At 42.6% G+C, this 14,671-nt stretch overlaps 1 protein-coding gene across 1 annotated transcript in view; it reads left to right on the top strand.

Moving 5' to 3' along the window:
• The first annotated feature begins 1,599 nt into the window (after window positions 1-1,599).
• Window positions 1,600-14,671, top strand: part of COLEC12 (collectin subfamily member 12) — a 33,782-nt gene continuing 20,710 nt past the window's right edge. The window contains exons 1-3 of the mRNA XM_069468200.1: window positions 1,600-1,647; window positions 8,706-8,804; window positions 9,479-10,525. Of these exons, the coding sequence (XP_069324301.1) occupies window positions 8,717-8,804; window positions 9,479-10,525 (1,135 nt within the window). The 5' untranslated portion in view covers window positions 1,600-1,647; window positions 8,706-8,716. The remainder of the gene's footprint in view (window positions 1,648-8,705; window positions 8,805-9,478; window positions 10,526-14,671) is intronic.

Below are 14,671 nucleotides of genomic sequence, written 5' to 3'. Positions count from 1 at the left end.
GCTAAATTCGAGTCATTGTTATATGCTGTTTCTCTCATCATTTTGCATTAAACACAGCTGAAGAACTCTTTTCACTGAGGAAGGGCACTATGCGTAAAATTACAAACCAGAGGAGAGAAACTTCGACTGTGGCTTAATCCTCATGACTTACCCATCAAAAGTTATTGAGCACAATTATGGGAGATCAGTCCTTTATGTGCTGTTGCTCCTGGGAGACGCTATTAGCAAGACACAGATAGGAAAACAGCGCAGGAAAACAAGGAGTCTCCCGATACTCCCTGCAATGTGATTTTCACATCAAAATGTCCACGGTCTTTGTCTTCTGTGTTTCTAATCAATCAGGTGGAAATTCCCCTTTTATGGGTTATTTTTTGGAGTCATTTGCAGCAATGATGCTGATTTGAATGTTTTTCGGAAAGTTGAACTGTAAGCAGTAAAAATTTACCTCCTCTTAATCAAAAATGTCTGGTGTTTCTGTTTGTTTCATAGTCATTATTCAAATCACTGTGATACATAAGGGTCAGTGTCTTTTTTTTTTGTATACATGTAATGTACAAAAATGGTTATATATTGAGCACTTAATCATAAATTACCTGTATTTTCTGCTGTAGTTCATATAGTACATTGCAGCCAGTGACATGCTGGTAAACCAGTTGTCTGGGAGGCGGTTGTCCTAACTTGTAGTGTTTGCCAGTTTCCATGGTGTAAATACTCCCTCCAGGGCTGACTTCAGGCTACCAGTAGTTTAACAACCAGCTCCCAAAATTCTTACAAATTTAACGGTTGGCTCTCACAAGCCAGTAGAAACCAGCTCTAACACACCACTGAAACAAACATCAAGGGACAAATCATATTTTTGGGGGTTGTCTTTGAATTTCCATAGGTCCAATAATGTCTGAAACAAGTAAATTTTAGTGTTCTAAATCTTTTGTCATACAAAGATTTTTTATTGAAATAATAATTGCAGTTATAATGGAATTTGATTTGAAACTACAGTCATGTGGTTTTTTTTACTGAACATTTTTTTACTGAACATTTTCTATGTTTAGATGTACTAATACTTACCATTGTGTTACAGTTGCCTGGCACATTCAATACAGTAACATGTTGTACAGGTTTGTAGCCTGAGAGCAAGAGGCTATACCATAAGCCTAGGTGTGTAGTAGGCTATACCATCTAGGTTTGTATAAGTGCACTCTATAATGCTCACACAACAACAAAATCCCCTAAGGATGCATTTCTCAGAACGTATCACCGCATTGTTAATGGACACATGACTGTATTTCATGAGACAAAGTTATGTGCTATTTTTAAGTCTTATTAAATCCAACTAAAATAACATGATAATGCTTAAAGTGCTCATGTTGCTAAAGTGGTATATTTAATTTTAAAATGCTTCTTATAGTATATTAAGGAATACGTACAAATTATTCTTAGTCACAGTATTTGAACCAAAAATGCAAAAAGATACTTTTTGAAATGGTGTTTTTGTTTCCTATTACTAAAATCTGACTTTTCTTACAGGTATTCAGGAAGGAACACAATGTACCAAATGTAAAAATAACTGGGCGCTGAAGTTTTCTATCATATTATTGTATATTTTGTGTGCCTTGCTAACGATCACAGTAGCCATTTTGGGATATAAAGGTAAGTACGCTTTCCTTTTTTCTTCCAAATAGTAAGTGTTCCTCCATTAAGTTAAGCATGAAAAAATTCACCTTTACAAGTCTGAAATACTTCACTCATACAACTCATAGGCAAAATTTAGCAACGTGATAAACTCCATCTCTGTCTTGAGCTTCTTATAACTATGGGATATGAAAGGAGAGAAATAGTTACTGCTTTTGATCCATTTCAACAATAATAATGGTCCTCCAAGAGTTATAAAGATCTTTTCCTCTTTGCTGCTTTTTCCTACCTATTTCTAAGCTACTACTCCCTCTTCCTTTATTTTTATTTTTTTCATCTTATTTCTATGAGGCTTCATGGAAACCCTGGAGTGAGCACACAGGAAAACCGTAATGATGGAGGATCAACAAAACACAAGACTGACTTCACCCAGGGATTGGCCATCTAATTCCTCAAAGTGTCTGGTTCATGGCAGGGGCAGGGTTGTCACCTGATTCCTCCAGACATGCAGACAAAGGAGGTTCCCCCGCCCCCAACACCCCTTTCAGAGACCACAGGTAGAAGGTGTCATGACTCAGAATCCCAAACTACATAAACCCTTTTACAGAAACAGTCTGGGAAGCCCTGCTGTCAGAGACACAGGGGGCAGACACGTCCATCTGGTTTCCGCACAGAGGCAAGCGTGGAGTCTGCGGATCGTCACGGTCTTCCCTCAGCTGCCTGTCCTCAGAATTGACAGGTTCGCAAGTGGAGAATTCTCCACACATTCCCTTCTCTGTTCCGTGGCTCACAGGCCTGACCTAGGATGAGAGAGATTCAAAGTGAATTCCCAGTAGGCTTTGGAGCCAGACAGTCCAAGCTCAATTCCTGATCCTACCATTTTTAATACAACTGTGCATGCTTAGTAAGTGCTTGCTAGCATGCCAAGCATCATGCTGTGGCTTCTGTGTGGCTTCGTGACCTCTTAGATTTTCTGATTTCTTATGTGTAAAGTGGCAATAATAATGCCACTTTTCAAGGTGATTAGGATAAGCAAAGATGACATAATGAACTACCTGCCCTATAGTTGGTCCCGGTAGATAGTAGCTATATTTCTCTGTTCCTTGCTTCTTAATTGCATTTATATAGCTCTAGCCACTACAATGGCAAAACATGCTAAAAATCCTCAGAATAGTCACGGCCTTTTACCCGCATCTCTAAGGCCATATATGTGGTAAACGATGTGAATCACAGAGTGTGTTGACTGATGAATTGGGGCAATGGAAATCTGGAAAATTACCAGGTCATTTTCTTTGTTTGTGGTGAGTTAACGTAACCTGCAGTGCCTTACATCTTCAGATGAAGCAGCAAACAGTACGTGATTAAGAAAGGTTATTAAATCATGATTAAGGCTGGGCAGAGAGGTGGAGGGAACCCAGTGGAGGAAAAGGACAGTTTTCTATGTCCCAGGTAATTCAGACTCTCTTCCTTTTGTAGATTATTTAGGTCATTACTCACTTCTCCATGACTTTTCCTGGTGAGCCAAGATAAAGGAGAAGCTTGAAATCAAACAGCCATTTAATAAGTACCTTTAAGGCCTATACTATGTGATAACATTTACTACTAAAAGAGAGATGAGAATGGTTTGGCGAATATATAACATTTTGTAATTTTTACTTCTGCTAGGACAGTGGTCCCCAACCTTTTTGACACTAGAGACCGGTTTCATGGAAAACAGTTTTTCCACAGATGGGAGTGGGAGGGTGGGGAGGTGGGGGTGTCACCGCCTCGGTTCCACCTGAGATCGTCAGGCATGGGATTTTCATGGGGAGCACGCAACCTGGATCCCTCCCATGCCCAGTTTGCAAAGGAGTTCGTGCTCCTATGAGGGTCTGATGCCACTGCTGATCTGACGGGGGGCGGGGAGGGCTCAGGCAGTGATGGGAGTGATGGGGAGCAGCTCTGGGTGCAAATGAGACTTTGCTTGCTCCCCCCCACCCACACCACCCCCCACTGGCCTCTGGCTGTGTGGCCCGGTTCCTGGCAGGCCACGGACCAGTACCGGGGGTTGGGAACCACAGCACTAGGAAATAAGATCCAGGACCATTATGCCTTCAGAATTATATAGAAAGATCCAAAGAAGAGGGCCTTTTTTGTTTGTTTGTTTAAGGTTCAAATATTTCTTCCATTTTTACCCACTTTTGAAAGTCCTTCGCAGCTCTGACATGTTTTGGGTGTGCTGGTCCATTTGCCTAGACACCTGTCCTCTGCCACTGCCTTGCCCTTCGTGTCCCGCTTGCACATATGTCCTGCAGGAAGGCCCTGAAGGCCGAGCGAAGGCCCCACCTGTTTACTCTCTCAGCAGCCTTTATTGACTCCGAGCTGTCATGCTGCATCGTGAGGGCTGGTGGCTTGTCCGCCTCACCACCCAAACCATACATTTCCATGAAGACAAAAGACTTTTTTATTTATTATATCTCCCACTAGCACCTAGCCGCATGGCATTTAACAAGTGCCCAGGAAAGTTTGCTGAATGAATTAATGGGAGGATGGATGGAGCATGGATTGTAGATTAGGGATGACTTCTACTAAGACGAACTGTAAATGCCCCTGGACCTGTAAGTCACCTGCACGTAGGGGATTGCTGCCCCTAAAACCTAAAATGTTAGAGGGTGGCTTGGCCTGCCCTGCGGGCACAGTCTCCCCAGGACAAAGGGAGAAGAGAAGCGGGAGCCAGTACAAGGAGGCAAGATGATGTCCCTCTTTCCTCTCCTGCAGCGCCCCCCTCCCGCAGCCCTCTGCTGACAGAGAGAAGATAATACAACATGCACTTTTGGTTTCCATACACGGTGTTAATGAACTAAAATGTTGATGTTTTCCAGATGTGCTTTCTCTTTCTTATACCGTGACTCCTCTCTCTTGCTGATAAGGTTCTAGTGACCCAACCTTGTAAGAGGCAGGAAGATAAGACTGTTCTCCCTCACACATCTCCCTTTGAAGTCTAGAGAAACTCTCTCCATTAAGAAAAGAAAGAAAGAAGAGAATACTTAGTGATAGAAGCACAATAAGATGTTTCTCTGAAGGAGAAGTTGAAAGGAAATGAACAGAAACTCCTTTATTTATATCGTTTTCCTCAAAACTGTTCTTCTCCCTTTATGTCACTTATACAGCTACAAGTTAGAAGATAACAAAGTACCTTCTAGAGAATTTGCTGAACAAGTCAGAGAATCACTTAGTCGCCCAGACAGGGTCTGTACGGTGGCGGTGGCCATGAGGCACATCAGCCACTTTGTAGAAAACATGTTCTGGGACGGTTACAGCTTGGGACATCCTCTGCCCTGGGCTTTTATCATTAGTGATGGAGCTTCCATAGCAGGAGCCATGGCTTAAGTTCAATGGGTCATGTTTCCTCCAGAATATTCCCTGAGCAGAAAAATCCTACTCCATTGCCCTGCCCAGCAGGCAGCCTTCGTCAGGGAATTAGGATAAGGTAAAAAGACAGAAATCTGAATCTTTCTGAGTAAGTATCTCCCTTAACTCTTCATTTCTAGCCATACAATAGCTACTTTGCTGCTACCCTCTGCCAAGGTACCAGTCGCAACTGTACAAATAGGCTTTCAAAGTACACATCGCATCACGGTGTAGAGCCCTTTAGGATCCAGGGTAACACCCTACAACCAGATTTTCTGTATTTCTGCAAGAAAACCTAAAATATTGTTCAAGGTAGACATGCCTTTACTAAATTCCAGAAGTGTGTAACTGATGTTACCGGGAAGTCCCAGGGACCAGTGAGAGGGTATGTTTATCCCACAGTACTTGTGATCAGTCTGCTACACACACCTGTGAGCACCAGGTAGCAGCTCTGTGCTCTGTTCCTGGTCCTTGTCCTCAGGGCTGAGACCACGGCCTGAGTCTCTCATAGCCTCAGTGTCTAGCACGATGCCGCCTAAGTGGCAAACATCTGGTGATGACGTTACAGAGAATATAAAGAGACATAACCTTTCCTTTCAAGAGATTATTGGAGGAAACCAGATTTAGGGGGAAAAAAGTACTAAATGAGAGGCAATGTGAAGTCATAGAAAGAGCATGGATTTTGGGGTTAGATTTTCCAGCCTGGTATCCTCCCACTTAGTCACTGAAGATCTCTTTTATGGATGTGGAAACCCCATTTCTTCATGTGTAAAATTGCAGTTGTGAGGATTAACTGCAGTGATGGTGCAATATATCTGGCAAAGAGCAGGTACTCAATAAATCGAGGCTATTATTATCAGTCAAAGAAAGGTTGAGCTGCTGTGCGAAGGGGTGGAATCATAGCCGAGGCTGAGTACAATGGGGCGCTGAGCCATGGAGTGGACCTTAAAGGACGAGTGGAATCGAGACAAGGGAAGAGGAGGTTAGTAGCCCAGGCCAAGGGATAACAGCTAAGAGCTTTTATAGGAAAAGTGTCATTGTCAGAATAGCCTAGAGAAGTATACTTTGGGCACTTGAAGAGGGCAAAATGCTGGTATTCTGAAGAAAAATTCTATGTCAAGAAACAATTTCCAGTGAAGGGGAGCCCATGAGGAACCAGACTGCTGGTAACTCCGCTGTCTCCTGTTCATTGTCCTCGGACGGGAATGATCTGCAAACCCAAGTCCCAGTTGATAGACTGGGAGTTCCAGGGTGAGACAGGATGGCTCTGCCACTGTGTTCCCAATTGAGCATTTGTGCTAATAAATTAAGAACAAAGGAGGGAGAAGGAAGAAAAACAAAACAAAATAAAAACCAGTGAAAATGCAGTGTGCTGTCACAGCAAGTGTTAGTCTAGATCTCCACCCGTCTGGTATTGTTGTGCAAGTTCCAGCATTGCAACCTGAAAGTTTGCAGCTTTGTATCCAGGTCCTAATTTTAAACAGACACACACACACTCCGGCACGTGTTAACTAGTTCATGAGCACTTGTGGGCAGGGTAGTTAGTTTCTTTGCTGCACAGAAGACACAGTTAACAGGTCTTTTGGGTCTTTTTTTTAATGAATGTATGTATTCCTTTTGTATTTGTTCTATGCAAACCTGAATTATCTGTCCATGGCAGTTCTGTATTTTTTAAAACGAAAATGGATGAAAACTTAGAGAGGGTAGAAAATGACTGAGTGTCAGCATATTTAGAGGTTTCTTTGGCTTCCAGGAAAGAAGGGCAGGACTTAAGATCCTGTGTGTGGTTTGAGGACAGACTGAGGCATATGTTTTGATTTCAGAATCAAAACTGAACCTAAACTTGTAAACATTCTGTATTTTAGGTTTTAAAAATTTTAGCTTTGCTAAAAACATATACAAAATATTTTATTCTTCAGGGTTTCCAGGGATTTAGGAGTATGCATGTCTGTCACACAACCCTAAGGGTACAGATTATTGTAACTATACCTTTGTGTCTTTAAATTAATAATTTTAAAAATAATAATTATTCAATGTCATTCTCATTGCCAATGCTGAGGCCTCCCTGTGTTGGTTGGTTAGTATGTACGTTTGCATGACCAGCTGAACTGATGTTTCACAGGCCTTGGCAGCCAGCACGCAGATTGTCACTTACTGGAATAAATGCCATAATAAATGAATATTCTTTGGACACCTACTAAGTGCTGCACACTGAGCTAAGAGCTGGAGATAAAACTGAATACAAATTTTCTTGCCCTAAATGGTCTCAAAGTAAGTAAGCTATAACAACACAGTTCAGTGAGTCCCATAGCAGGGAAAGGACTACTTGCCAAGAGAATTCTGCAAGATGCACCTCAGCAGAGTGTCCCAGTGACCGCCCGCCCAGTGACGAGCAGAGTCTTGAAGAGCAAGTGGGACTTACCTTGGTGAAGAGGCCAGTGAAGAAGATTCTAGGTGCAGAGAAGAGCACGTGGGAAGGCTCAAATGGGAGAACATTTGGTGCAGTGCACACATTCAATGACGGTCAGGATGTAGATGCTTGGGAGAGAACATAGCTTCTCTAGGGACAGTTCCAAGATCCATAGAGCCGGTTCATCTTGGGTCACACAAACACATGGGAACTTACTTCTTCTTCCTGATAGGAGCCAGGAGAATCTTCTCACACAATCATGCGTGGGTACAACACTTGACAAATAAAATAAATTGGATCCATTGACTCACAATTAATATACAAAGCATTATTCACACTTTTTAAAAAGTCTTTTTTTTTTTTTTTTTGTAAAGCTTATCAATACCAAGAAGGACAATCAGATTTGATCCCAGGCTGCTAGAAGTTGGATCTCACAGGAGTCACTTCTGGAGAAATAGCCTCTTGTTAGACATTTTAGAAATATACATTTGAATTCTTAACCGTAGACATTTACTGCCTTCTCAGGATGGATGAGAATGAAGCTTTTATGGAGCACTGCATCACTAACTTTCCCCATCGTGTACAATCCAGAAAATGCTTTAAAAAAAAAAAAAAAAAAAAACCTTCTTGGTAAATCGTTGTTTGGAAACACCACTTAGGCATCTACTTGAGAATTGATAAGGTACAGATTCAGTTGTCACTACCAAATAGCAGATTTTCAGGGCCCCCTGGTGGAACTCATGACAGAAAGTGGCAGATGCTCCTGGCATCCCTTGGCGTCCCTTCTATGATGACTTTGTGTGCAGACTTGAGCTAGGTGTGCTTTGCCAGTGGGCTCCCCGTCTAGGTGATTGAGTCCCACCTGCCAGGAATGGTAGGGAGGATGGTGAGAGCCAAGGTTTTATACGTGATCAAAGTGTGCTATGCCTTCATTCATGGAAATTAATATAGGAAATAATGCAGGTTGAGGACTTCTAAATGCAGAAAATTTTTAAAATTTGTTTTGAACCATTTTTGAAACATCCAAGGCATTACAGAATCATAAGAACAGTTAAAAACATACAATTCTCCACCAAGTAAATTATGCCATTGGATTTTGTAACAAGTAAGTTATTTGTTTTTCTAAAAGAATGGCCTTTTTTCCATATTTGATTTCAATTATACATTTTGTTCAATCTGTTTCCTTTATTCTGTAATGAAATGATCTCTTGTTTTGAAACTAAAAAATAAAATATGAGCAGGTATGTGTACTAATGCATCACTTTCTGAATCTTAGTTGTAGAGAAAATGGACAATGTCACAGGTGGCATGGAGACATCTCGCCAAACCTATGATGACAAGCTCACAGCAGTGGAAAGTGACCTGAAAAAATTAGGTAATCTGTGGTAACAGTGAACCCTTAAGTGGAACCCCCTGACTCTACTTTGGGTAAATGACAACAGCCTTTCAGAATGATGTTGCTGTAAACTCCCACTCACCCAGAAGGACATTCAGTTTTTCTGTTGTGTGTTGAGCCTTCCCTCACGATTTAATTCAGACTTTTACACGTCAAAGTTAAGGACTAATTTTTGGAGTTAGATCCCACCCAAAAAACTATTATGGGCCAAATAAAATCTGAAGATCAATCCTGACTGAAAAAAAGTCACAAATAAATTCCTATTTGAAATACTTTAAACTACATGAAACAATTGTAGAAATGAATTTACTCTTCCTTGATTTTTGTTTTCATTTTTAAAAAAAGAATTTTGGTAAATTTAAAAGGTTTTCTTCTTGATACCATGCCCAGTGCCCTAGAATTCGGTCCATTCCCCCCCATCTTTGAGAAAAGTGTTCACCCAAGTTTGTTGGTCCTAGTACTGAGCACCCTTTCTGATTTCCCAGGAACCAGTGAGTTTTAATAGATACATATCTACTTTGCCAACGCACAGCCATCTGCAAATACCACAAATCTTGTATCTGTAGTACAATGCATGGTCTTTGGGATCTTTGACCTTGCCCTGAAGGCTTCTCCATACCACCAACCTAAGTAACACACATTTCTTATTCCAGGGGACCAAACTGGAAAGAAAGCTATAAGCACCAATTCAGAACTTTCCACCTTCAGATCAGACATTCTGGACCTCCGTCAGCAGCTTCGTGAGATTACAGAGAAAACCAGCAAGAACAAAGATACGCTGGAGAAGTTACAGGCGGGTGGGGACGCACTGGTGGACAGGCAGAGTCAACTGAAAGAAACTTTGGAGAATAACTCTTTCCTCATCACTACTGTAAACAAAACCCTCCAGGCGTATAATGGCTACGTCACAAATCTGCAGCAAGATACCAGCGTGCTCCAGGGCAATCTGCAGAATCAAATGTATTCCCATAATGTGGTCATTATGAACCTCAACAACCTGAACCTGACCCAGGTGCAGCAGAGGAACCTTATCACTAATCTGCAACGGTCTGTGGATGACACAAGTCAGGCTATCCAGCGAATCAAGAACGACTTCCAAAATCTGCAGCAGGTTTTCCTTCAAGCCAAGAAGGACACCGATTGGCTGAAGGAGAAAGTACAGAGCTTGCAGACGCTGGCTGCCAACAACTCTGCCTTGGCCAAAGCCAACAACGACACCCTGGAGGATATGAACAGCCAGCTCAGCTCATTCACAGGGCAGATGGACAACATCACCACTATTTCTCAGGCCAACGAGCAGAACCTGAAAGACCTTCAGGACTCACACAAGGATGCAGAGAATAGAACGGCCATCAAGTTCAGCCAACTGGAGGAGCGCTTCCAGCTCTTTGAGACGGATATCGTGAACATCATTAGCAACATCAGTTACACAGCCCACCATCTGCGGACGCTGACCAGCAATCTGAATGAAGTCAGGACCACTTGCACGGATACCCTAACCAAGCACACGGATGATCTGACCTCCTTGAATAACACACTGGCCAACATCCGTTTGGATTCTGTTTCTCTCAGAATGCAGCAAGATATGATGAGGTCCAGGTTAGACACTGAAGTGGCCAACTTATCGGTGATTATGGAAGAAATGAAGCTCGTGGACTCCAAGCATGGTCAGCTCATCAAGAATTTTACAATACTACAAGGTAAGTCAAAATTCTGAATTTGTGTTTGTATTAGTTATCTATTGCTGCGTAACAAATTATGCTAAAACTTGGCAATTTAAACATTAAATATTTATTATCTCTTGGTTTCTGTGAATCAGGAATTCAGCAGTGGCTTAGCCAAATGGTCCTGACTCAGTATTTCTCATGAGTTCATAGTCCAGTTACTAGCCAGGGCTGCACTGATCTGAAGGCTTGACTAGGGCTGGAGGGTATACTTCCAATGTGGCTTATTCACGTGGCTCTTCGCAGGAGGCCTCAGTTCTTCACCATGTGAAATTGCTTGAGTATCCTCACAACATGGCAGCTGGCTGCCTGCAGAGCAAGTGATCTGAGAAAGAGCACGAAGGAAGCTATGATGCCTTTTATAACCTAGCCTGGCACCATCACTTCCATCATATTCTGTTCTTTAGAAAAAGTCACTAAGTCCAGCCCCCACACTCAAGGGATGGGAAATTAAGTTACTCATCTGAACAGAGGTGTAACTAAGAATTTGTGGCAAGTGTTCAAAGGTGTTCCACCTATTTGTTGAACGAAAGATTGGTTCATTTGGATTTTTTCAATACCTGAGCTATTTCAATGCCAATATAAATTGGACTCCTCTGAAAGCAAGATTAATTCTTTTAGGTCATAAAGCTACCATTAAGGGCGTCCTATTTCCAAATGTCATGAGCAGATGGGTGGATGGCCATCATAGTAACTGGAGGACCACAGAGGAGGGAAACAATGTGACTTGCACATAAAATCTGAGTTTTACTATCATCCAGGTCATCCGTATAAATTGAAAGTCCTTGACTCTGATTGTCTTTTTTTTTTTTTTTTTTTTTTAGAGCCAGGGTCACATGCTGTCACCAGGCTAGAGTACAGTGGCATGATCATAGCTCACTGTAACCTCAAACTCCTGGGCTCTGGCAGTCCTCCCACCTCAGCCTCCAGAGTAGCTGGGAGTAGAGGCTCATGCCCAACGAACTTTTCTATTTTTTGTAGGGATAGGGTCTTGCTATGTTGCCCTTGCTTATCTTGAACTCATGGCCTCAAGTAATCCCACCTTGGCCTCCTGAAGTGCTGGGATTACAGGCCTGAGCCACCGTGCCCAGCCTTACATCTCCTTTTCAGGATTTGCAGCAATCACATATTTACAGCCATTTTTCAGTCTTCAACTATTTTCACAGGTTTTAAGTTGAAAGTACTGTGTGGAAGATGCTGTGCTCACACTCTGGGGTATATAATGACGACCAGCTGGTCCTTGTCCTTAGGTAGCTTAAAATAAAGGGAATTTTAGGGCATCACAAGACGGGCTACAAGCAAATGCAGTGCTGATTTTCAAATAGGACGCTAAAGTGGATTTTCCCACACTAAATAAGATGGGAAATTGGTCTTCAAGCCCAAGAAAGATTTGAGAAGAGATTATTAGAAGGGTCATTTGTGAGCTTTCAGGAAATCTGCAGTCATCAGAATGAGTTCACTAAGAAGGCAGGTGAACCTAATCTTATTTCCTTATGTTAAGAGTTTTAAATTGGTTAAACTAGGAGAATGAGCAACAGCATGTCTGGGTTTCACCAAGGCATTTGTCAGCAATACCTTTAAGAACAAGAAGTCGAAGTAGGTGCTGGGGAATTTATTATTTATATTAGTTTTCTATGTTGCATAACAAATTACCACAAACCCAGTAGCTTAACACAACACCCGTTTATTACCTCATAGTTTCTGTGGGTCAGGAGTTTAGGTGCAGCGTCTTACCAGGGTCTTACAGGCTGCAGACTCATCGAGGGGCTGCAGTTTCATCAGAAGCGCGAGTGGGGAAAAATTCGTTTCCACAGTCAGGTTCTTGGCAGAATTCATCTTCTTAAGACCGAGATTGAGGTTCCTGGTCTCCTTCTGGCTATTAGCTGGGTACCACCCTCAGCTCATAGAAGCCACACACAGGCCCTTGCCATGTAGCCATCCCACAATATTGCAGCTTCTTCAGAGCCAGCGAAGGAGTCTTTCTCAGTCTTTCCCAGTCTGCTAAGATGGAGCCATAAGTATTGCAGCCTAATCGAGAGAGGGACACCCCATCACCTTTTGCCAGAGTCTATGGGTTAGAAGCAAGTCATAGCTTCCACATTCAAAGGGAAGGAATTCACAAGGGCATGAGCTGCTTTAGTCAAACAACCAAGTACAGAGAGTGGTTAGTTGATGAGCCCCCGTGAACCTGAAGGCTGGTCCAGATGGTGTATGGCAGGACTCTTCAACAGCTTTTTCAGTGACAGCAGGATGATGTGGATGACCTGATAATCCAAAGCTTGTGTGACATGAAACCTTATACGCTAATGAGTGGGTGATAGAATCATAATACAAAATGATCTAGAGAGGCTGCAATAGTAACAAGATGCCAACCAAATGAAATAGATAGGGCATATATGTAAAATCCTGCTCATAAATGGGTAAGACCAAACAGACAAATGTTGATGGGAGAACATGGCCCGAAGGCAGCGTGCATGAAGCATGACGGTTTTAGTTGATTGGAAGCAGTTAAATGTGTCTTCCAGGGAAGTAAATGTGATCTTTGAGTGTGTTCATAAGAATCTGACATCCAAAATAAAGGAAGTAACATCTGACTCCATTCAGTATGCCAAGACCAACCCTGGAAGATAATGTTTATTCTGGAAAGCCCCTTTCAAGAGAGACTTTCACAGACCAGCATGCTCAGAAAAATAGGATCAGAGTGATGAGCCCTAGAAACCATGTACAATGGTTGAGGGCCTGGGAGCTTTAACCCGTCAGAGCACCTGCTTAGCAGGGAACAGGACAACTGTCTGCAACTATTTAAAGTTGCTTTGTCTGTGGTTTACCACTGGGTATTCGTTAAAGGAAGATTAATTTTGGTTTTATAGAATATTCTTTATAAAAAGGGAAGTTACCTGAAAATATAATGGTTTCCCTGAGCGATATAGGTGCCCAACTCTAGAGGGGCCGGACAATTGCAGGTCAGGGATATTGTAGGTATGAGCCATACTCTGAATAAAGGATAGGCCTTCAGGTGATCAGGAAATTCTTCCATGCTTGATTTTTTTCCCTATTCTTTCTCAATCTAAATTCAGAAGGAGGGCAGACAGCAGCAGATGGACAACCTCATAAAATACAAACTTTCTAAATGTCTCTTGGAACTGTGATCCTTTAGACAATCTTATTATGGTATTCTGGATATTTTCTAGCTGTTAATTTCATAGTTTTATTATTCCATTAGCTTAATGGTTAGCTTGTCTTCTACAGGGAAACTTGTGACAGATTTAGTTTGTAGACAGCCTGGCTTTACAGCTAAGTAAGTACATGAAAAGTTCGTAGTTGAAGATTAGACCCTGGTGTTTAGATTAGTTAATGTTTCTATTATGATTCTTTTTATCAGCTAATGTGGAATGTGACTGAGTGCTTTTTGCAAACCATCCTAGGGAATCCTGACAACTCTATGAAGGAGGTACTTATAATACCATCTCCTGCTTATAGATGAGGAAATTAAGGCTTAGAGACGATTAAGTAACTTGCTCAAGTTTATACACAAAAAAAGTAGCTAAACAGAATTTCAGCCCAGCTGTCTGGGGCCAAAGCCCAAGCTGTCAATGCCAAGGGTGGTCACTGAAAGTGTGTGCCCTCCTGCCTGCACCTGGCCACCCCAGAAGGAGCCTAGCAGGTCAGGGAGTTGGGATTTTGTCCTAAGCGTGAAGGGGAGGTTTGAAGCAAGGTGGTGAGATGATCTGCTTTATATTTTCACAAGGTCATTCTGGGTGCTGGGAGGACAGTAGATTGCCAGGGGCGACGGGTGCAGTGAGAGCACGGACCAGATGTCAGGGACTTGGAATGGAAGGGTAGCGGTGGACATGGGAGAGGTGGGTGTCCTCATTCAGGAGGAGTCTTGCACATGGAATCCAGGGCAGCCCTGCCCTTGCCCTGGCAGCAAGGACTCCTGCTTTAGGAGGTCCTGACTGGCCTCCTCCGGCCGAGCCTCTGCCAAGGTGAGCAGTGCACAGACTCAAGGGGCTGTGCCAACCCCTTCTTATCCAGGTTTGGTGCCCAGGGCTGTGGAACTCCCTACCCAGTGTGCCGGATGCAAAGGGGCGGCCAGGAGGTACCTGTGTGTTGGAGGAGTTG

This window comes from Eulemur rufifrons, chromosome 5 (genome assembly GCF_041146395.1).
Source record: "Eulemur rufifrons isolate Redbay chromosome 5, OSU_ERuf_1, whole genome shotgun sequence".
Lineage (NCBI taxonomy): Eukaryota > Metazoa > Chordata > Mammalia > Primates > Lemuridae > Eulemur > Eulemur rufifrons.
Note: the sequence above shows the minus strand (reverse complement) of the source record. Positions and strands in the feature narration are given on the sequence as shown.